Source organism: Ahaetulla prasina, chromosome 2 (assembly GCF_028640845.1).
Source record: "Ahaetulla prasina isolate Xishuangbanna chromosome 2, ASM2864084v1, whole genome shotgun sequence".
Taxonomy (NCBI): domain Eukaryota; kingdom Metazoa; phylum Chordata; class Lepidosauria; order Squamata; family Colubridae; genus Ahaetulla; species Ahaetulla prasina.
In genome coordinates this window covers 227351897-227376610 of record NC_080540.1, presented here as the reverse complement: position 1 = coordinate 227376610, position 24714 = coordinate 227351897, and the positions used below count along the sequence as shown (strand labels likewise).

The window sequence follows — 24714 nt, the reverse complement described above, 5'->3', positions numbered from 1 at the left end:
AGATATCACTCCTCTCCCCAACCCGGACCCTTTCATAAGTTCTTAAAACATAAGGTTTTGCCGCTGAGGATGTGGCTGTATGGCAGAGCCCATGCAATGGTTACCTTCATTTGTTGGGGGTAGTTGTTTTTTTCCTCTCAACTGATTATTATGTTTTTGGGGTTTTTTTTATAGCTGTGCATTATGATGTTTTAACTGTTTTGGCTGAATAGAATTGGTTGTCTTCCTTTTTTTCTAAGATGGTGGGATAGGGAGCGAAGGGTTTATGATAGAACAAGAGATTATGGTACATTTGAAGAAGCAAAATGGCTGCTTTAATCTTAAATTACTAATTCCATTCAGAATACTAGAAAAAGAGGCATCTTCTTCCACTACTACTATCAACATAAAGAAAAAACCCTCTACAGCTTTTGGGAGATTTGAAAAAAAAAAGTTAAATTCTGAATGCCCAGGCAGGAAAAAATGTGTTTACCCCTGATATAAACACCATAATGGTACAAAGTTTACTTTCAGGACTGCTAGCAATAAGATCTGTCAGCTGTAGTAGCTCAAAGCATTGGAACATTGTGGTAAATATTGATGAAAGTAGTCTAGAAATTTGAAACATTTGAAAATGTTCTAAACAGTTTTCAGCCTGAATTCTTAATATAGATGCTTCAGGGAAGTATCCAAAATAGTAAACTGATATGTTCAAAATTACTATTCATTTATAGAAGTCTCGTGCCCAGCACATGTATATAGTACAAGACAGACTACCTCATTCTTTTTACTATGATTTTACCTTACATCCTGTTTAAGGGGTCTTGTGTAAATTCTCAAAATGGACTGATTTTAAACTGCTATCCTTTTCTCGACAAACTCCATGGATATTTTAACTAAGAGTTGCTAAAAATGAGTTTATTATTAAATACATTATACAAAATCCAGGTATATCCAGTACAAAAAACTAGCAGTCAATCATCCTACCAGACTTTGGCACAGAAGTAAAACATGGTTATTTTAGAAATTTCAGACAGCTATATATCAAGCTCATAATTCCATCACAGTCCGTTCCTAATTTTTTATGATTCCAAAGATTGCTAGAAACTGGATATTTAGCCACATATTAGTAGTTTCCATGTATTAGTAAAACGAAACATGTTCAGCTTTGAGTAGCAGTCCCCTTCTGGCTCACTTCAGGCAGCTTCGTTTGGAGGAAATGATAAACATGAGGCCAGATTTTGTTGGTCTCTGTTCCAGAAAAAGATTCCAGCACTCCTTTTCGGCTAGAGAGAAGACGAGTAATATTAGTTATTTGCAAATTAAAAGTTTTTTTCACGATTCTGAGAGTCCAGAATGAGAAATCAATTGCACAAAAAAATTAAGATTCTATGTCTACGTGTATACCAAGTTTTATAAAATGCATATGGGTAGTATTCAATTTACGACCACAATGGAGCCCAAAATCTCTGTTGCTAAGTGAGACACTTGTTAAGTGAGTTTTGCCTCATATGACCTTTCTTGCTACAGTTGTTAAGTGAAACACTGCAATTAATCAGAATAGAGCTGGAAAAGACCTTAAAGGTCTTCTACTCCAGCCCCCTGCTCAAAAGGAGACCTCAAACCACTTCAGACAGGTGATTGTCCAGTCTTTTCTTAAAAATCTCCAGTGATGAAGCACCTACAACTTCTGAAACGAAGCTGTTCCACTGGTTAATTGTTCTCACTGTTAGAAAGTTTCTCTTTAATTCCAGGTTGCTTCTCTCCTTAATTAGTTTCCCACCATTGTATCTTGTCTTGCCTTCTGGTGCTTTGGAAAATAAGTTGACCCCCCTCTTCTTTGTGGCAGCCCCTTAAAATACTGGAATACTGCTAACAGTTGTTAAGTTAGTAAGTGAATCTGGCGTCTCCATTGACTTTTCTTGTCAGAAGGTCGCAAAAGGGGATCACATGAACCCGGGACACTGCAACTGTCATAAATATGAGTCAGTCGCCATGCAGCTGCATTTCATCATGAGATCATGGGGAAGCTGCAGTGTCAAAAACAGTAATAAGTCACTTACTTTTTCAGTGCTATTGTCACTTCAAATGGTCACTAAACAAACTGTTGTAAGCCGAGGACTGCCTTACTTGCTTTTGCACTCGTTTAAGTAGCTTTAAAACCTCCCTCAGCTTTACAAGCTGTTTCCATGTTTTCTTTTGGCCTTCCCTTACTTCAAGCCTACTGTTTCGTTCATAGTGGACCTGTCAACTACATTGCTTTCTTAATATAATTTGCATCAATTCTTATTCTGTGCCTGAAGTCTATACTTAGGACATGTTACTTGGCTCAGCAGGAGACATAAATTTGAAGATGGCCTTGCAGTCAGAAACTGGATTATTTGGCATGTGTGAGAGACTCTTCTCTTGTAGAGCTTCCAGATCACGGAGTGGATTCCCTTCCTAAGAGCTGTGTTTAGTCTTCTCTCCCAAGGTTTAGGAAAACGGCCAAAATGTGTCTCTTTTGTAAACTTTAATGATGCTGTTTTAACACTTAACTCTTATTTCACTTCTAGCAATTTTATGATTGTGTTTTCTAAGATATATTTTAATGGCTGAAAACCATTTTGACTGTTTATCCAAACAAAAAGGCAAAGTATAACTTTAATCATCAGTAAAATAATAACCACAACTGAAAACAGCCCTGCTGATGGCGTAACCAGCAACCTCTGGAGGATAAAGATACAGGATACAGTCATAAAGTTATCGCCTCAGTGAACAGTTGATAACCAATAAATAATAATAGATGACCATTTCTCAGTAGCAATCGTCTTGCAGGGGCTAGTTAGGAAATGATGGAAGTTATTATAACCATTGGCCAAGTCCTGTATTGGTTGTCAGAACACAGTATTTATGCAATATTGTTTTGGTGCTACACAAATGCAAGCGACTCCATAACAGAGTTGATTTGACTCTAAAGTGGAGGTCCCCAATCCCTGGGCTATGGCCCATTCGAAAGTGTTGGGTGAACATGCACAGTTCCATTTGCATGAGCGGCGGGTACTTGTGCAGGAAGCTCCATTTGAGCAAGCGGCGGTGCTCGCGTTTGAAACTCCATTTATCTGAGTGGCAGATTCATTAATGGAACTGCTTGCATGAAACCATTCCCTCTCCCTACCACTCCGCCAGTCCACAAGCAGGAAAGGTTAGAGACCCCTGCTCTAAAGTACCTTTTCTACAGCATGCTCCTATGATACAGAAGAACTCAGCAAGGAGGACACATTCCTTAAATGTATCTTCTCTCATCCCAGTTATGAAACAACAGGAATAATTGTACTGTCTTGTCATGTTGGTTCCCTTTTCAATATCCTTTCTCCTCTAGGCTACTGGGCACTTTTCCTCTTTTAATTCTAACTCACTCAGAATGGACACATAGCAACAAAAAAGAACAGATATCTAAATTCACAACAATTCCTTGACTTATGACTTAGTGGCCTTAGAAAGTTACAATGGATTCCCTCAAAGGTACCATTCCGAAGTTCTGATGGCCATCCTTCCCCATAGTTATACGACTGCATGGTGGGCACTTGGCAACTGGCCTGATTTGACAGCCATTTGCAGCAGCTCACAGCTTTGCTGGTTGAGGAACTCTGGGAGTTGAAATCGACTACATCTGACTACATGTTATGACATTTTTGCTAAAAACTGGCATTTACTTCTGGTTTTTTTTGGCAAAAACAGTGCATAGTGACTAATGGGTATTCGGAGAGTCTCCATTACAGTTATAAGTCAAGGATTTCCTGTACAGGCATCAATGAGAGAAAGCAAGATATATCTTATTCCTCTTTTTCCCCTTTGGGGTTTTCAAGTCAATTTTGATTCCAGATGTCATATATGGAAAAGTCATCTCGTTTTTTCAGAATTTGTTTGCAATCGCGTTCTTCCTAGGCTCAGAAAAAGTTATTGGCCCCAAGCCATTCAGGTGGCTTCATGCTTAAGGCACGACTAGAACTCAGAGTCTCCTGGTTTCTAGTCAAGTGCCTTTAATCACTATATCAAAATGCCTCTCTTTCTACTAATATAAAATTAAAAGACTCACTCTGAAAATATGAAAGCATGGATATAATCAAACCTGAGCATGGAGGAAGAGCTATAGGTAAAAGAGTGCAAAGACAGGAGACAGTAGTAGTAGTCTTCATGCAGGCAGGACTTAAAAAGGGATTACAAGGATGCAAAATCAATATATAGTCATGAGACACACCTGTGTGATTATGAGCAAACTTAATCTCAGCTTAATTGGCTCTTAGTTATACAGATTCAGATGTAAACACAGACTCCATAACAGCTTCTCTCTTTTCTCCTAGACCAAGGGTCTGCAAACTTGGCTCTTTTAAGACTTGTGGATTTCAACTCCCAGAGTTCCTCAGCCAGCAAAGCTCTTGGAGTTGAAGTCCACAAGTCTTAAAAGAGTCAAGTTCGCAGATCCCTGTCCTAGACCACCCCATGAGTTAGAAGACAAAATCAATGCTTCGGCTTCCTTTCTCACAGCTTGCGTAGCACATTTGAAACATTCCTATGTTGTTGCAGAGATGTTAAAGAGGAAGTATTAAGACTAAATATTGCACATTGAAATGTGCTTACCGGTAATACTCCAGGACAGGTTTGGTTTCTGCTTCGTAAGATTTCAATCTCTTCATGATAGTTTCCGGTTTATCATCATCACGCTGAACAAGAGGCTCCCCTGTGTGATCATCACGGCCCTGTTGATGGGAAAAGGAAAATTCCCTACTATGAACAATAGCAGTTTATACACCTATAAGTTTTCTTCTATGGAATCGGTCTGCTCTCTGGTTTTTGAGTTATGCTATAAGCTGCTACTCCTGCCCTCATTTTTATCACAGAAGTTAGCACATCATGTAACAGGCAGTATTCTTTATATTTAATAAATGATATTCAGCACCCGCACAATAGTCCAAGAAATCTCTTGAGCAATTAACAGACAGGTTTAAAATATTGGGCAGGAAACAATGACGTTTCTATGGCAATTAAAAGGCTGTATCCTAAGACATGAGCTTTCAAAAAGATGTGTCCAATCTTTCTTTATGCATGCTAACATTGTTACTAAGTTTGATCACTGCTCATTTCTATAAAACATTATTACTGTATGTACAAGAATATAAAAACAAAACTGCACCTTGGTAAAAAAAATATCAAGTTACGGATTTATGAACTAGAATGGCTTTATGGAGGCATTACTACCTATAAGGTAAATTGTCTGTTTCTAGATTTTGTGTCACTTGAAAAAATACAAAAACTATTAACAGTCTGATTAAAATACTCTTAATGAAAATATTGCTCAAATGTCATCACTATCAATTCTTACCCTGCCTTTTAATTAAACATTTAAAAAATAATATGACACTCTCAGCAAGCTCTCCTGTAGCATCTGCAACATTTTAAGAAGATCTCCACAAAATCCCCAAAGGAATATTGTTTAAAAAAAATTATAACTGAAATCTCATGTTAGTTTATTTCAGCCATTTTAAAATGACTTTTATTTTTAAGTCTGAAGCCCAGCATAAAAAGCTTCTCGACCCAGCAGGCTGATACTTCTATTTCTTTTTTAATTACCAATAGTATACAGTTTCTGGAAGTGAAAAGTGCCAATTTATGTCCCTACATTGTGATCATTGCAAAAGATGAGCAATTTTCAAACTAAACTGGGATGAGCCACGATGGCGCAATGGTTAGAGTGCAGTACTGAAGGCTGCTTCTACTGATCACCGGCTGCCAGCAGTGTGGCAATTCAAATCTCACCAGGCTCAAGGCTGATTCAGCCTTCCAGTCTTCCGAGCTGGGTAAAATGAGGACCCAGATTGTTGGGGGCAATATGCTGACTCTGTAAACCACTTAGAGAGGGCTGTAAAGCACTGTGAAGCAGTATATAAGTCTAAGGGCTATTGCTATTGCTAAACATAGTTGTCCAGATATTGTTAAATCATGTCAGCTATGATTAATAGTTCACAACAGAAGAGAAACAACTCTAACTCTAATCCCAGCCTACCTCACAGAATTATTTAAAGACAACACAACTTTATTTTGATTACAATCGCAATGAACTTTTTTCAGGGGTTAGCAACAGAGGGGATCAGCCAACATTTAGCACACATTTGCCAAGCTCAGCAGCTGACTGGAAACGATGGGATTCGATGTACAAATTGGTGAACACTAATGAACAGCAGATAGCTTTCAATATTTGGTTTTGCACGGCTGCCCTAGATATAGGCGCAACTTACAGAGACTTTGGGAGGGTTGAATTCAAGATTGTACACCCTGCCACTAGCAGGATGAATCCAGCGTGCAGTCAGACGTTGCTTGATGGTCTCAAAAGGCACATCTAAAACAATCACGGTGTCAATTGGGCACACCTTATCCAGCGATTCAGCCTGTGGGACAGTCCTGGGGAAGCCTGTGAAAAAAACAAAATGTCACTGCAAATAGCTAAAGGCACAGAAACGAGTTGTCAGTATGATGTCAGTAGACTGATGGCAGCAACTGAGGGGGATTTCTTTGATTAATGTTTTTAGTAATTAATTTTGTTTGTTTATTTATATCCCACCTTCATTATTTTTATAAACAACTCAAGGCAGTGAACCATGTTCAACACAGCTTCTTCCTCCTATTTACTCCATAACAACAACAACAACCCTGTGAAGTGGGTTGGGTTGGGTTGAGAGTGAATGACTGGATCAAAGTCCCCCAGCTGGCCTTCCTGACTAAGGTGGTACTTGTTCACAGTCTTCTGCTTTCAAGCCTTGTGCCTTAACCCCTAAACTAAACTGGCTGTCTCTGATTAATTTTTCTAGTTCTTTGTTTTTAGTTCATTCATGTTTAATCTTTAGTAAAATGTTTTTAGTTCTTTAATGTTTCTTTGATTAATGTTGCTAGTTCTTGAAAGAACAAAGAAAGCTACGCAAGTACAGCCTGATAAGAGAACTGGTTCAAACTTGCCAAGGGCGAGGATTCTCTTTTCATGCACATGGACTTGAACTTTAGTAACTTGCAAACTCATTATAATGTGAGACCTCCTGAATATGTAGATGAGCAGTAAGACGTTCATACTAAGAAGTTATGAGATGTTACATGCTACATGCATCAGAGATACGTCAAATGATATTAACCAGCAAAAGAACTCACTCCAAACCCTTTATGATTGAAGTGATTAAAGTTAAAATGATTCTCCACATGAGGGGTTCTTGGTGCTCTCCGAGCTTCGGTTCAGACTTATACAGACTTTTCATTACCCAAGCTAGGTAACGTTATCTGATGATGTTATCTAGTTCGGGTAATGAAACATTTGCTAGAAAACAAGCAATCTTGAAGAGAACCAATGACACACACACACCCATTTTTTTTATTTTTTTTATTTATTTTTTTATTTTTATTTACATTTATATCCTACCTTCATTATTTTTATAAACAACTCAAGGCAGTGAACCATGTTCAACACAGCTTCTTCCTCCTATTTACTCCATAACAACAACAACAACCCTGTGAGGTGGGTTGGGTTGAGAGTGAATGACTGGATCAAAGTCCCCCAGCTGGCCTTCCTGACTAAGGTGGTACTTGTTCACAGTCTTCTGCTTTCAAGCCTTGTGCCTTAACCCCTAAACTAAACTGGCTGTCTCTGATTAATTTTTCTAGTTCTTTGTTTTTAGTTCATTCATGTTTAATCTTTAGTAAAATGTTTTTAGTTCTTTAATGTTTCTTTGATTAATGTTGCTAGTTCTTGAAGGAACAAAGAAAGCTACGCAAGTACAGCCTGATAAGAGAACTGGTTCAAACTTGCCAAGGGCGAGGATTCTCTTTTCATGCACATGGACTTGAACTTTAGTAACTTGCAAACTCATTATAATGTGAGACCTCCTGAATATGTAGATGAGCAGTAAGACGTTCATACTAAGAAGTTATGAGATGTTACATGCTACATGCATCAGAGATACGTCAAATGATATTAACCAGCAAAAGAACTCACTCCAAACCCTTTATGATTGAAGTGATTAAAGTTAAAATGATTCTCCACATGAGGGGTTCTTGGTGCTCTCCGAGCTTCGGTTCAGACTTATACAGACTTTTCATTACCCAAGCTAGGTAACGTTATCTGATGATGTTATCTAGTTCGGGTAATGAAACATTTGCTAGAAAACAAGCAATCTTGAAGAGAACCAATGACACACACACACCCATTTTTTTTATTTTTTTTATTTATTTTTTTATTTTTATTTACATTTATATCCCGCCCTTCTCCGAAGACTCAGGGCGGCTTACAGTGTATAAGGGAATAGTCTCATTCTATTTGTATATTTACAAAGTCAACTTATTGCCCCCGCAACAATCTGGGTCCTCATTTTACCTACCTTATAAAAGATGGAAGGCTGAGTCAACCTCGGGCCGGGCTTGAACCTGCAGTAATTGCAGGCTGCTGTGTTCTAATAACAGGCTCCTAACAGCCTGAGCTATCACGGCTAGCACATTCACATTTCAACCCTGAGCTACAGATATTCTCCTTTATTGATTAGGCGGGGGCTCTTCAAATGTGTGAGGTGCCCTCTGTGCTTGTGTAGATAAATAAAAAATAAACTTTTAGTCTACCTTTCCGACTTGGGTTCTCTTTGGGCAAGGCACACCAGGCTTACATATCTGGTAACATATCATATTATGGCTAACATATCGTCACTTTTCTCTTACTGAATATGGCTTGGCCTGCTTATTAATTGGAAACATTTACACCCGTGCCAAAAATGGATATATTTTGGAATATTCCCATATAGCGCTGCATCTTTTCATTTAAAATACAGTACCCTGATAGTTTCTATGTAACACTTCATTTCAACTAAAACTCAATCAAACCATCATTGGTTCTAACCAGATCTCAAAATCCACCTCCTCCTTGGTGTATTGGGACCATATTCATATTTAACCATTATGTTCACTAAGCATATGCTTCAAAATTCAACGGAAGGTGCTTTTTGGGGGCCATCTAATCTCACACGGATTATTTTGCCAAGTGTTGCAGAATTCTCAATAATAACCACACTGTTTAAGAAATTGTGACAGTCAAAGGCCATGTAACTGGAAGGCTTCCTAACTTGGAAAAAGTCAGACCAGAAAGCTTATCTTGGCTATCTAAATGACAGTCCCTATACCCGTGATGGTGCACCTGTGGCATGCATGCCACAGGTGGCATGTGGAGCCATATTGGTGGGCACGCAAGCTCAGGTCCGGTACATGTGTGTGCTGGCCAGCTGATTTTCGGGCCTTCCAGTCCCACCTGAAGTCAGCAAATGGGCCATTTCCAGCCTCTGGAGGGCCTCTGGTGGTGGGGAGGCCATTTTTGCCCACCCCAGACTCCTAGAAAGGCTCTGGAGCCTGGGAAGACTGAAAAACAGGCCTACTAGGCCCACCGTGCCATCGGGTGCCAAAAGCGTGGGGAGCATGGGGTGGGTCGCACGTGCGTGCGTGGAGGGGGGGCAGGGCACATAGAATTATGGGTGTGGCATACATGTGTGCAACCCCCTCGCGCTTCCCCTGCTTTTGGCACGCAATGGCAAAAAGGTTAGCCATCACTGCCCTATGCCATTTAATTAGGCAATGAAGCTTTATCTCTTGCTTGTATCGAAGAAAGGCTTTAGAATTCCCACGAGACAACATTTCCTTCCATTGCCTTCATCTGGCATTTTTTCATCTTGATTTATATAGCTCAGAAGGTTACTATCAGATAACGATTTTATAATAAGCCCTTCAAGATGATCCAGACAAAAATGAATTAAGGGCTTGAACAGACTTTTACATCCTTTGTCTAACAAAGCTCTGGTAATATGAATGTTGACACTTTTCTTTTGTATCTTTTTTCTACAACTGGATCCAAGCTCTTTTATAGTCCATGCTTAAAGAATCCAACTTGGATATACGTGTGTGTATGCCGTCAAGGCCGTCTTGACTCATGCCAACACCTGATTGTTTTAGATTTAGAACGCATGCGCAAGATGGCGCCGCATTGACTTCGCGGGGCGATGGTGGTCTCTCTTGTCCGGCGGTCTGGACAGAAGGGAGGGGCGTTTTGACATCGCTGCCCCCCCTTCCTGGTTGAACTGATCTCCTGCCGACCCAGGGAGAGGGTTTTTTGCCCTCGGGAAGAGCTGGGCCGGCAGGACGAGCCCAAATGCTGCCGGCATGTTCTGCCAGCTCGGCCGGCTCGTTTGGGGTGGCGGCTGGCCTCCGGCGTTTTCTTTCACCGCTTTTGACGGCGGCGGCGGTGGTCGGCGGAGGGGGCGGGGGCGGAGGGGGCGGAAGGGGCGTTTGACGTTTTCGCCCTCCTCTCACTCGTCCTCCTCTTGCCTGCGGTGGGGGCGGAGGGGGCGTTTGTCACTCTCGCCCTCCTCTCGCCCCTTGGCGCTTGACACACTTGCCCTCCTCTCGCCCGCGGAGGGGGCGTTTGTCACTCTCGCCCTCTTCTCGCCCCTTGGCATTTGACACACTCGCCCTCCTTTCGTCTTTGGAGGGGGCGTTTGTCACTCTCGCCCTCCTCTCGCCCGCTTTTTAGCTGAACTGAAACTGCAGAACTGACCAGAAGCGACCAGCAGATGACGGCAGCCGGTGGGGGGGGGCATTTTGATGTCATTGCCCCCTCGTCGGCGGAACAGATAGCTTGCCGGTCCACGGGTCTCTTTGGACAGCTTTCTGGGGGTGATTGTTTCCCGATGGCAGTTGACGTCGTAATGAGGGCGACGACAGCGGGGATGACTCTCTACTTTTACATAAACATTGAATCATCTGGCCCTTTCTCCATCACTTGGGCCGTTGTCTACCTCTTTTGTCGTCGAGGATTCCTTTCAGCCGATTTCTGTCCCGTGTATTACACCATCTTCTTGAACAACTTGACCGACCAGGACTGCTTTTCCACCATTTCTCGTGATTTCAATGACATGACATATTTGTGGACGCAACCCTTTGGTTTACCAGATTATTGTTATGCGAACATTTACAGCGGCCGACCTTCTTGCCCTGCGAGATTCCCCTCTCTCGCGGGTTTGGCCCTCCACATTATCGAGGGCCCATCTTGAGGACGGGTTTTGGAACCCCGAGAGGTGGCATGCCAAAAATAGGAGACTCAGGGGATTTTTAATTAACTGTTTTAATCGGTTTTTTAAGGGGAGTTTTAATGGGAATTTTAAGGGGAGGGTGGGAACTGACGGGTTCGGGTTGGGAGGGGTGGATGGGTGGGGGAAACCGTCAGGGAGGGGGCTAGGTCCACCATGTGTTCGCGGCGGTAACTTAATAGGTCCTGGGGTTATGGCGAGGGGTGTCGTTCCAGTTTGTCAGGGTCGAGCTATTACTACGGTAAGTGGGAGAGGCAGATATGACGGAAGGGGGGGGGCACATCAGGTCTCGGGGGCTCGCCCTCGCTGTTTACGAGCGATTGCGTGCTCCGGCCCCCCAGAAATTTCCCGTGACCCGAGTGGCCAGGGTAATCGGGACCTGGGCCTCCGGCTGATGTTATGTAATGCCAGGTCCGCGGTTAATAAAGCCCCCCTGATTTCAGATCTTATTCAGGAAGGGACCGCGGACGTTATGGGCATTACAGAGACCTGGCTGGGCACCGAAGGGGGGGTCCCCCTAGTGGAGATGTGCCCACCAGGCTTCCGAGCATTCCATCAGCCGAGGGCCCAGGGTAGGGGTGGAGGGGTGGCGGTTATCATTAAGGAGAGTCTTGAGCCGAGGGAAACCACTGTGCCTCAGATAGCTGGGTGTGAATCCCTCTTCGTGAAGTGGGGTCGTAGAACTCAGGTGGGCTTGTTGATCACGTACCTGGCTCCTTGCTGCGTGACTACAGCCCTGCCTGAGCTGTTGGAGTTGCTGGCCGGGTTGGCAGTTGAAACCCCCAGACTGTTGGTCATGAGGGATTTCAATTTGCCATCAGCCGGCGTAGCATCCTCGGCAGCTCAGGAGTTCATGGCTTCCATGACGGCCATGGACCTGATTCAGTTAATTGACGGCCCTACCCACGTCGGGGGAGGTACCCTAGACCTGATTTTTATCTCTGGCCAGTGGTCTAATGATCTGGTTTTAAATGATTTAGTTGTTGAACCTTTGTCATGGTCAGATCATTTTCTCCTTCGTCTAGACTTTCTGACCGCTACCCACCACCGCAGGGAGACGGAACCAATGCGTTGGTTCCGTCCCAGGCGCCTGATGGACCCGGAGAGGTTCCTGACGGAGCTTGGGCTGTTTCCCGAACACCTGGCCCACGACTCGACTGAAGAGCTAGTTGCGGCCTGGGAACGGGCCGCGGCTGGAGCTTTGGACCGTGTCGTGCCTTTGCGGCCTCTGACCCGGCGTCGGTCTCAACCAGCTCCTTGGTTCTCCGAGGAGCTGAGGGAGATGAAGCGCCGGAGAAGACGCCTAGAGAGTGCCTGGAGATCCAGCCGCTCTGAGGCTGACCGGACACTAGTTAGGTCCTATAGTACGACCTACCTAGTGGCAATGAGGGTAGCGAAGCGTTCCTACGTTTCCTCCCTCATTGCGTCGGCAGATAACCGCCCGGCCGCCCTGTTTCGGGTGACCCGCTCGCTCCTTCAACAGGAGGGGCGGGAGGACCCCCTACAAGGGCGTGCCGAGGAGTTTAACGGTTATCTGTACGACAAAATCGTTCAGCTTCAGGATGGATTGGATCAAAATTGGGTAGATCCAGGCGAGGGTTCTGAGGCCCGTCTTGTTGAGGTGGTTTGGGATGACTTTGATCCTGTGACTCCCGAGGACATGGACAGGTTGCTGGGTAGGCTGAACGCCACCACATGTTTACTGGATCCGTGCCCCTCCTGGTTAGTACTGGCTACTCAGGAGGTGACACGAGGCTGGCTCCAGGGGATTACAAATGCTTCTTTGCGGGAGGGGGTCTTTCCCACGGCCTTGAAAGAGGCGGTGGTGAGACCCCTCCTCAAGAAGCCTTCCCTGGACCCAGCTGTTTTAGGGAACTACCGGCCAGTCTCCAATCTTCGCTTTACGGCGAAGGTTGTAGAGAGTGTGGTGGCATGTCAGCTACCCCAGTACCTGGATGAAGCTGTCTATCTAGACCCGTTCCAGTCCGGCTTCCGGCCCGGATACAGTACGGAGACAGCTTTGGTCGCACTGGTGGATGATCTCTGGAGGGCCAGGGATAGGGGTTACTCCTCTGCCCTGGTCCTATTAGACCTCTCAGCGGCTTTTGATACCATCGACCATGGTATCCTGCTGCGCCGGTTGGAGGGGTTGGGAGTGGGAGGCACCGTTTATCGGTGGTTCTCCTCCTACCTCTCTGATCGGACGCAGACGGTGTTGACAGGGGGCAGAGATCGACTCAAGGTGCCTCATGTGTGGGGTGCCGCGGGGTCGATTCTCTCACCCCTCCTGTTCAACATCTATATGAAGCCGCTGGGTGAGATCATCAGTGGCTTTGGGGTGAGATACCAACTGTACGCTGATGACACCCAGCTGTACTTTTCCACCCCGGCCACCCCAGTGAAGCTGACAAAGTGCTGTCCCGGTGTCTGGAAGCCGTACGGGTCTGGATGGGGAGGAACAGGCTCAAACTTAATCCCTCCAAGACGGAGTGGCTGTGGATGCCGGCACCTCGGTACAGTCAGCTGCAGATGCAGCTGTCTGTCGGGGGTGAATCATTGGCCCCGATGGAGAAGGTACGCAACTTGGGCGTGCTCCTGGATGGTCGGTTGTCCTTTGAAGACCATTTGGCGACCGTCTCCAGGAGAGCATTTTATCAGGTTCGCCTGATCCGCCAGTTGCGTCCCTTCCTGGACCGGGATGCCTTATGCACAGTCACTCATGCTCTCGTTACCTCTCGCCTGGACTACTGCAATGCTCTCTACATGGGGCTCCCCTTGAAGAGCACCCGGAGACTTCAGCTAGTTCAGAACGCGGCTGCGCGGGTTATTGAGGGAGCGTCTCGGAGCTCCCACATAACACCTATCCTGCGCAGACTGCACTGGCTACCTGTTGTTTTCCGGGTGCGCTTCAAGGTATTGGTTACCACCTTTAAAGCGCTCCATGGCTTAGGACCGGGCTATCTACGGGACCGCCTACTGCCGGCTTCTATCTCCCATCGTCCGGTACGCTCCCACAGAGAGGGACTCCTCAGGGTGCCGTCAGCCAAACAGTGTCGACTGGCGGCCCCCAGGGGGAGGGCCTTCTCTGTGGGAGCTCCGACCCTGTGGAACGAACTTCCCCTCGGACTTCGACAATTACCTGACCTTAGGACCTTTCGCCGCGAACTTAAAACTTATTTATTTCGTATGGCTGGACTAGCCTGATTTTTATTTTTATTGGATGGGTTTTTAAAATTTTGTTATTTTACGGGGGAGTACGTTTTTTAACATTTTGGGCATTTAAATTAGTTTTTTAAGGGATGTTTTTAATTATTGTGTGTATTTATATTTTATCTGCCTGTTCACCGCCCTGAGTCCTTCGGGAGAAGGGCGGTATACAAATTAAAATATTATTATTATTATTATTATTATTATTATTATTATTATTATTATTATTATTATTATTATTATTATTATTATTATCACCAACCAACATCCTATGTTTAACATATCGGGTTCACTAGCTGGAAACTACCTTTCATTTACAAAAAGGTACAATGCAAGCTCTCACCATCCAGCAGCACATGGTTCTGATCTAGTGTTTTCAGCTCACTTAGCATCAGCTGGGTCATGACGTCATCAGGAATCAATTGCCCCTTTTCAATATATGACTTAGCCAGTATGCCAATTTCTGTGGAAGCAAGAATGAACAGAAAAATCTTAATGAGGTGGGATCTTGCAGGCAATTGTGTTATATAGTTTTGTTTTGCTCTCACTAAACTTTCATCTTTTATTGGTGGGGAAATGAGCAATTAAAAAAACATTTTTCCCAGAGAATCGGGTCTTATTATAGACTACACCTAAAGGTTGCTATTGCACTAAGGATGAGCACATTGTTGTGTCTTGCCCGCTCTCACCGCAGCCGGGGTCTGCTTATCTGCTTCCGAACGCTGAAGAATGTCCTCCCGGCCCCAGCCCTGGCTCCATGCCCAGACAGGCTAAGGAGGGGGCATCTCCCGGCCCCAGCCCTGGCTCCATGCCCAGACAGGCTGAAGAAGAGCAAGTATCTCCAGCCCCCAGCTCTGACTCCATGCCCAGGCAAACGGAGCAACTAGACCCCTCCCCCTCCTCCACAGCATGTGAGCCTGAGGAAGGTCAATTACCAACAGCTGCCGATTGGAGTGACCCTCGCGTCAGAAGACTTGATAGGCGGAGGCAACAGAAGGAAGGGAGGGGCAGGCCTGGATAAGTGCTGAGTCATGGAGCCACACCCCATGGCCTATATAAAGGATCTGCTTTCTGGCATTCTCTGAGTCAGGCAAAGTCTAAACATATCTTGCTGAAGTCACTTTCTGGTCTCCTGCCTGCCCTGAGGACTTTGCTAGGACTTTGGCAGAGCTGCAGAGGCACACCTGATTTGGATTTCCCTGACCCGGCCGTCAGCGGAGGAGTGGGACACGACACACATTCAGTAAAGGTTAAAGAAATACAGGCCAAAAAAATATCCTCTTGCTAAACCAAAATCAAACTGTGCTTTGCTCAAATTAAGCATTCGTCAAAATATTAACTCTTCTTTGAGTTTCAGTATTTATGGATGACAGATATCTTCTTGTTTCTCTTTCCTTCCATAACTGAAATCTTTGCTTTTTGGCTCCTATAGCTAATTCATTCCTTTCCTCTCCTTTTATATTTACAGACAGTTCAATTCCATCTACTGCCCCGTTCAAGTCACTTTATTAAATTTCCATTTTGTTTCAGTGGACATTTTCCAGATCAACTACTTAATAGGCTATTAAGGTTGTTTATGGCCATGCAGCTTGGTTTGGAAGTATTCCACAACATGGGATGATTTTAGCTTCTAAACAAACACTGGTAGATCAAATAGGGTTCTAATGAATTATTGTGGTTTACTTCTGCATTTAGTAATTGTAGAGAGAGCCTAGACTATATAACTACACTTGCAAACTGGCTGTCATAATAATAGCTATTACATGTTTACATTAATTGTTTCCTTTTAAATAACACGCCTTTCCACACTATCGCTGTTTTTTTTTTAACTGCGTCATTTCAGATTTAACTTTATCATTTGCTTCTGATTCTGGTTTTTCAGGAAATCAAGAATGATTCCAAACTGAAAGAAACATTAAACAAATGATAAAGGTAAGACGAACTATAAAATGGGGAAGCTGCATGCGTATTTAGTTGTTTCTACCAACAGAAGGAGTCAGCAACTTAGTATGATGCTTCAATAGCAAAGAGCAGGAAATGCACCCAATAATCTCACACATAAATTCTTGAGACCACATTTCCCTGAACACAGGAGTGTTTTTTACTGTCTGTGTAAGTTTAATTTTTAAAATATACTGAATTTAACAAAATGTAAATATAACCTTGGAATTTGCATGTAAGCCATCATGTACCATTCAAACTCCTAGTATAAAGTAGAGACTTTGTCAAAGAAAAGGAACAGTAATTTATTATTATTTAGTGTATGGCATATCATACATGGACTAGCAACATATAAACATTTCATCTAGATTAGTAGAGCACAATATAATAGAAATGTTAAAAAGATCTATGTTCAACTACCAATCTCTAGGCCATCTTAACCACTGAAGCGCACCATCGCAGGAGGGTTGCAGGAGGACGTCGCAGCCAAAAACTGAGGTCGGAAGCCTGTTTTCACTGGCAGAGCTTTTGGGCCGCCACAGGTGCCCCTGACATGAGTGACGTCGAGTGGGCCATGCCCACCCCAGCTACGCCCACCCCCCGGCCCCATGAGGTCAAACACAACCCTGATCCGGCCCCCAATGAAATCGAGTTTGGCACCCCTGTTATAGAGAAAGGAGAGCTCATGAATTGCTCAAAAAAATAACATCTTTCCTGTCCTAAGAAGAAAAGTCTAAATCTGTGCTCTCTTCTCTATTATTAAACACACTTTTTGCAGCTGCTAACATGCTCCAGGAACAGCAAGACTTTAAATGCAGCGAAGTCACTGATGTTAACCTTTAAGTGTCAGTACAAGTAAATGTTTAACTTATATGAACTTGAAACTATTTAAACTGGCTAGATGCCTTCAGGGCGTGCAGAGGAAATTCTGCAACCAAAATAACAGGGAATATCTTTTAGTGACTTTATGCTAATCTTTAGAAATCTAAAAAGTAATCCAGTACATTACAAAACACTTTGTGTTTTTTCACATATTCATATTTTGGGCTGTTTTTTCCTCCCCATTTATATTACAGGTAGACCTTGACTTACAACAGTTTATTTAGTGACTGTTACAAGGATAAAAAAGTAATTTATGATCGTTTTTCACACAACCTTCACAGCATCCCTGGGGTCATGTGATCAAAATTTGGATCGGGTTCCAAATTGGCAACTGATTCATATTTATGACGGTTGCAGTGTCCTGGAGTCAGCTGATCACCTTCTGTGTCCTTTTGATGAGCAAAATCAATGAAGAAGCCAAATTCACTTAACAACTGTGTTACTAACTTAGCAATTTTAGTGATTCACCTAACATCCGTTGCAAGAAAAATCATAAAATGAGGCAAAGCTCACTTAACGAATGTTTCACTTAACAACAGAAGTGTTGGACTTAACTGTGGACGTAGGTCAAGGACTACATGTACTGCTTATAAATTTGCTGTGGAAAAATGAGGTTAAAGTAGAATTTAAAAATAATATCAAAGTCTGTTTCACCATGCTATAATATTATGGAAATTATTCTCGTAAACACAATTCAAGATGTGAGTCATTTGTCAACTTTCCTGCAACCCATCTTTCTAATATGGATTATGGATTATAGATTAATAGATTAATGGATTATTGTAGTGCGAGTAATCATAATGGTTAATTTAGAAAACTTAGGCTTTGCAGGTTATGCATTAGCCTTCTTATATCCTGGTTCTGCGCAATATAATATATTTAGGCATGTTATGCAAAACACGTCAGAGAATGATGCTTAGACGCTAAACAGATTCTACTATCTGTTCAATTGGAAAAATTATAAACAAAGTAGAACAACCAAACACCAATCAATTATGAAGTAAACTGATTTTCAGACACAGCATATTTCTAAGCTTCACTTTTTTTCTTATCTTCAGTCATGTCCAAGGCTGCCTGGATAAGTCTTTCCTGCAGTTTTCGTGCCAAGATTTCAGAAGTAGCTTGCCATTGTCTCCTTCCTAGGGCTGAGAGAAAGTGACTGGCCCAAGGTCACCTAGCTAGTTTTGTGCCTAAGGAGGTCTAGAAGTCACAGTCTCCTAATTTCTAGCCTAATGCCTTAAGATCTACACCAATCTGGCTCTCTAAGCATCACTTAGAAATGTACAAATAAAAAACACTGTGTTACAATATATTAAAGAGCAGGTTACAATCAACTAACAATTCAGATAACACTTAAAAATAATCATAAAAGCAGTTAAAAGATCAGCAATATCCACATACTCCTTGGGTCTCAGAAGGCTTGCCAAACCATGTTTTTCTTGAAAAGTTTGAACAGGGCAGGATTTGGGTCCAATTCAACAGGAACTGCTCTTTATTCTCTGCACATTTCCAGTGCTAATCTAAGATGTGCCATCAAGTTATTTTTGACTCCTAGCAACCATATAACTTTTCTCCAGGACAATCTATCCCTAACCCAAATACTAAATTGATGCATTAAAAAGGATGGATATGGGGATACTTACACTGATGCAATAAAAGGGAACATACATACAAACATACATACCAGGGGTGAAATGCTACTGGATCAAACTGGATCAGGCGAGAAGGTAGCGAAGACTGGGGCTGGTTCGCCAAACCGGGACCAATGGCTCGCTGGCCACACCCCTGAACCAATCCATGGCCTGCAGTCCTGCCAAGCTTGCCTGCCTTCCACGCTGCAGTCCCGGGGGCCAGCTTATGAAGGCAGGCAAGTGGAAGCCCCCGTGGAAGGCAGTCAAGCATGGCAGGGTGTTAGGAAATTGTTATTTGTCTAACTAGTTGGCCAGGCAATATATAAACCAACTATGTAAGTTTGCAGTAAGAAAGGTATTATATTGCTTTAAGGCTGTGCTGCATCATCATGCATCCTGACTGGCTGAGCTCTGTAGCCAATGTATATAAGGAAAGCTAAATGATGGCTTGTGGGGACTCTACAGCATTGTTACCTGCTGATATGCTGCAACTGTATATTTGAGCTCTATGCATGATCATGGCTTGATCATGGCTATTTACTGATTCCTCAATATTTACTGACTGTTGTGTATTGAACTGTGTTCCTAAAGAAGATCTGGTTTGTTGTGCAGGTCTACATTTGGTAAGAAGACTTGGTATTTGTAATATCCCTGGACTGGCTTTATATGTGTATGACCTGGATTGTCTTGGACTATGATTTTGTTTTTTCCCTAAAAGTAAAGTAATGTCAAACCCCAGTTTGTCTGTGTAGTGACTGTTACTGTCCACAACCAGTCTCAGTCGTTTTCATGCGTAGGGTACTCTGCTCAATAGTCCACAACCTTGGTTGTGAGCCCAGATTACCCTTAACACAGGACTTCGAGGAAGGGAGTAAGCTCCCCCCCCCACTTTACCACTCCATCTCTTCCTCCTCGCCAGCAGCATCCACTTGGCCAATCTTCCTGCAGACTTGACCGATGCTTCCATACCTCAGCACGCTTCCTTTCCTACCCCCCCCCCCATGACCTCCCCACACCTGTGCAGCATCTGTTTTTGCAGTAAGGCAGCCATGGGAATCGCTAACCCATCAGCGGGCACCAAGAGCGCAGGAGGGGAAAGTTGCACTTACAAGACGGGGGACGGTCCTCTCTTCTTTATGGAGCTCGACTTTGCCAGACTCTTCTCTTCTCTGCCCACTCTTAACACCGCTGCTGGGAAACCGGCTGGATGTGGCTGAATGAGGAGGAGAGGAGAATGGGGAGACAAGAAAAGAGAGCATCTCCCCAAGAACTGAACCTTTTTTCAGCTGACTCAGAGCTCCCAGGCAGCCCGGAGGTCCTGCAATGAGGCAGATGTGGGTTAATGCCATTGCAATCCTGATTGTAGCCTGGATCTTAGGCACTTTCTAGTAAGTGTGGCAGGGCAGCAAGCCTCATTCAGCTACATCCAGCCATTTTCCCAGCAGCATCGGCGTTGGTGGTGTTAAGAGTGGGCAGAGAAGAGAAGAGTCCGGCAAAGTTGAGCTCCATAAAGAAGAGAGGACCGTCCCCCTTCTTGTAAGTGCGGCTTTCTCCGCCTGGGCTCCTGGTGCCTGCCGATGGGTTGGCAATTTCCCACGGCTGCCTTACTGCACAAAGAAGATGCTGCACAGGCATGGGGAGGTCATGGTGGGGGGGAAGAAAGGAAGTGTGCGAAGGTGTGGAAGTGTCGACCGAGTTTGCAGGAAGATTGGCCGAGTGGGTGCTGCTGGCATGGAGAAAGAGATTGAGTGGTAAAGCGGGGGGGGGCAGCTTACTCCCTTCCCCGAAGCCCTGCCATGCTTGACTGCCTTCCACGCTGCCTTCCCGGAAGGTCCCCCAGGCCCCTTGCCTTCACCCGCCGCTTCGGGTCCTGCTGCCTGCATCCAGCCCATGACAGGGGACACTTTCAGGTGTGTGTGTGTGTGTGTGTGTGTGAGAGAGAGAGAGAGAGAGAGAGAGAGAGAGAAAGGAAGGAAGGAAGGAAGGAAGGAAGGAAGGAAGGAAGACATCAGTGATGTCATGTTGGCCACACCCACCCAGTCACATGCCCACCAAGCCATGCCCACAGAACCGGTGGCAAAAAAATTTAGATTTCACCCCAATACATACATACATACATACAAACATACATACCTTTAATATGGTCACTCATCAGAATCCACAATCAGATGGAATAAAATAAAGTTTATGTCTAGATCAGGGATAAAATCAAGGACTGGTTTTACTGACAGTGTAACAGAATTTAACCACATTCACAGAAATGGAATCATACTGGTCTGGTAATAACTGTATATAAAATATTTCAGAATTGCCTGGGCACTTCATCAAAAGATCATTGTACCCTTAGGGAAAAAAAACATAATATAGCAGAACACGGATTATGTTTTTTATGGACCATTCTTCATAAGGACACAGCCTTAGTTCAGGAATTATTTTGTATCTGCCCTCAAGAACCCCTGTAGAGCGTGTATTAAATCATGCTAAGGTTAGTATCCTCCAGAGTTTAGGTCAACTGCATAGCTATCTATGCATAGCTACCTTGCTAAGGTTAGTGTCGTCCAGAGCTTAGGGTAATACTCTGCTATGTCTGTAAATCCATTAACTGTCCATTGAAATATTGATGTGAATTGAGCAGATGGAAACAGGAAGACAAAAGTTGCTAAGGTTAATGTCCTCCAGAGCTTGTGGAGAGCTGTGTAGCTTTCTTACTAAGGTTAGTGTTCTCCAGAGTTTAGGGACAGTTTAGGGACAGTTGTATTGCTGACCCTGAGCAAAAGGATCCAGTTAGGTTTCCATATCTTGGGCACATTGCTTGAATGCAATAAGTGTTTTATCAATTAGAAATTTACAATTAGAAAATTATCAGTTAGAAATTTACAATTTTCCCTAGGAGAAAAACAGAATACTGCAATTTTTGCTACATTGTTCTATTCCTTGTTGATTCAAAATTTACAAAACTTTGCAAAAAGAACTGAAGCTTTCCGAAAAGAACAACAGCTTCAACCAGAATGCAATAAAGCAAAACCTATTTCAATTTCAGTCAATCCTGCCTTCCAACTTAATACTATATTAGGAGCACATGGGGCCACTTGGAACAATTCGGAGCAGACCCTTTGCAATAGGACAAAATAACAGTAAGGTCCCATCTAAGCACTAAACAGTAATTGCACATGCACTTTTGCCAAATAAAGCTTTCATACTACTCTGTTAAAAGCAAAGTACAGTTTTTTGGGTTCGGATCTGTTTAGCATAATAGCCTTGCATACTGCAATGAACCTTTCTTTATATTGGCATTCTCACAAGGATTATGGATTAACAGCAGCAGGCATCTATCTATCATAAAAGAATTTATCACTTCATTCCACAATTTTGCTCTGGGAAATAAAATCAAATGCAGACCTTAAGACAAGGGAGGCAGAGTCTGTCTTAGATGAATATTTTTCAGCCAAATGTTGCCATACTTGAACATAGTTGAGGATAACGTCCATCTCTAAAGCCAGTTTGCACATCCGCCTCCATATGCTCTAACAGTTAATCTAGGCAGCCAATTTGTTGTGCTGACTTTAGCACAGAGCTTTCTTATTATGCTTAGAGGCTGATGGGTCGATAGCAGGCAGTTCAGAAGTACCCTGTTTATAAACAAGCACCCTATAATGGTTAGACCCCTTTTGTTGGGCATTTGTGTGGTACAATCCATGTAAATGAACAGAGAAGAAAAATACTGAGGCCCATTATTCCCAATTATGGCATAAGACTTTGGCAGCAATAAAATCATTATCTGAGGTTTATTAGGCTTGAACTGTTTTATGAGACCTTTTATTTCAGAGCTTGTAAAAAAAAAACACCTTGCTAAGACTTGTTCAGCAAGTCTCTGAGAATTTCAGACACAATTTAATGTAAGAAAGAAAAGGCCCAACTAGGGAACTGGTTAACATTAGGTTCTATTTTAGATTCAGGCAAATTTAGTGCCCTAAAAGTGTTTCCCTATTCTGTGGCTGGTATAAGGTAAGGAAATGAAAGGAGCTTATTAATTGAATGGGAAGCTATTAGGTGCTAACATTTGGCTTTCGATGCTGCTCTTAAGTGTAGTTGGGAAATCTCAGGTATTTATCCTAGGGTTTTTTCCCCCCAGATCTTGTATATAAAGCTAGGTGTTTTAAAATACATAATCAGTTCATTCTTAGCCCTAGATACTCCTTATTAAATCAGGAATGAGGGGCAATCTTTGCTTTCAGAGTTTGCTCTTCTTTAGTATTTGAGCAGACAGTAATGGCTAGACTAGAGTGACTACATTTGATAATGTTCAGTTTCCAGGACAACCTTCAATTACTGCAATGCTACTTTAGAACAGTTGTGACATTTTAAACTGATAAATACATCTAATACAAACTAGCTCCAGCCCCAGATCAAATGCCATGATAGCAACTGGATCCATTTCCAGAAATAGGTTACCCAATGCTGTTATCCCCGAGATACTAGGAAGATTATCAAAACCAGATCGACTATATAGGTAAAAATTGTGTATAAAGGAAGTCAAATTCCTTGCGATCAGTGGTTTCCAACCTTGGCAACTTTAAGACTTGTGGACTTCAACTCCCATACTGGCTGGGGAATTCTGGGAAGTGAAGTCCACAAGTCTTAAAGTTGCCAAGATTGGACAGCCCTTATTTAAATTATAGTGTAATCAATTAGAGAAGCCTTCTCCCCACCCAATGACGGAATCTGCCAGTGTTCCATACCAGGTTGAAATATATTAAGGTACTGCATGCTTGCTAGAAAAGGTACTAAATGTACCTCCACAGTGTACACACATAAGTTGCTTCTTTGGGATGCATGATGGCTTGCATTACAAACACCAGAAAAATACAACTAAGCTATGCTTAACATAACTAAGTAGATCTCTGAGGACTACAGTGAATTTCAGTTTGCTGCGCCACAGATGTGGTCCTTCGTCTGTTAAACACCTGAGCTTGGTTCAAGTTCTTCAATGAGGTGAAACAGTGAAAATAAATCAGACACCAATGAAGAGTTGGTACATTAATAAAAGCACTTGTAGCTCCATTTAATTTCAATACTGGTGTTTTAGTGACAATTGGGAAAGAATGATTGATGGCAGTTACATATATCACCCAGGATACAGGGATACCATATGCTACGGACTAAATAAATGTTGGAGAAATAAAAACCCCAAATCCACATGAAGAGAATACTGTTACGAGGCCTGCCGATCAAAGCTTTATATGATAGTTGCAAGCTTTTCATTCTAGGAAGTCTTGCAACTATTTTCAACTATTTTGTAACCCTTCCCATGCAGAATTTTAAATCTAGACTCAACCAGGGCTTTGTTCACTAGGCTAGGGGCTGAGCGCCTGGCTTCCCATATTCTGCAAATCGTGGAGTATTGGCTTAGCACAATAGGTGAACCAAATCACCTCAATTCCGGGCTTGCCCAAAGCATGTTTTCATTTCCCACTCTTATCTTTGCTAGAATAACAAATGTAACCGTTGGATTTCTGTGCTTTTGTAGATAAGAGCGACTCTGCAGTCTCTGACATAGATCGCTTTATGTAGTGGCGGCCTCGCTCGCCTTCCTTACCGGTCTTCTTGTTCATGTTCTCCCTCAGGATGTCCCCGCTGGAGAGATGCTTCAGGGCGAAGTGCTGGACGATGCGGGAAGACACGGTGCCTTTCCCAGAGCCCGGGGCCCCCATGATCAGCGCCCGCATCAGCGCCGCCCGCACCGCCATGGCCGAGCCGCTTGGCGGATTGGGACGAAAGCAGAATCCCAGCGTCCACCCACTCCCTCCCTCGGCTTGCAGCGGCGCCGGCTAAATCCACAGCATCTCCTCCGGAGGGCTACGCCGGGCCCGGCCTTGGCCCGAAAGGTATCAGCCCAATAACTCAAGAAAATGGGCGTCTCCGCAGCCTGATTGACG

At 43.5% G+C, this 24714-nt stretch overlaps 1 protein-coding gene across 1 annotated transcript; it reads right to left on the bottom strand.

The window, feature by feature from the left end:
- Nucleotides 1-869: 869 nt before the first annotated feature.
- On the bottom strand, nt 870-24714 carry AK3 (adenylate kinase 3). Its single transcript, XM_058168307.1, has 5 exons — nt 24375-24714; nt 14668-14787; nt 6255-6427; nt 4600-4718; nt 870-1265 (listed from the first exon to the last, which is right to left on the bottom strand). The coding sequence occupies exons 1-5, from the start codon at nt 24523-24525 to the stop codon at nt 1142-1144; spliced, it is 687 nt and encodes a 228-aa protein (XP_058024290.1). The 5' UTR covers nt 24526-24714; the 3' UTR covers nt 870-1141.

What these genes read in the sequence shown, in the direction of transcription:
- AK3 (XM_058168307.1), bottom strand. Translation starts at nt 24,525, where the DNA reads ATGGCGGTGCGGGCGGCGCTGATGCGGGCGCTGATCATGGGGGCCCCG. An exon ending in GAACATGAACAAGAAGACCG is followed by an intron (nt 14,788 to 24,374) that starts GTAAGGAAGGCG and finishes TTGCTTCCACAG; the next exon opens with AAATTGGCATACTGGCTAAG. An exon ending in TCAACCCTCCCAAAGTCTCT is followed by an intron (nt 4,719 to 6,254) that starts GTAAGTTGCGCC and finishes TCCCATCAACAG; the next exon opens with GGCCGTGATGATCACACAGG.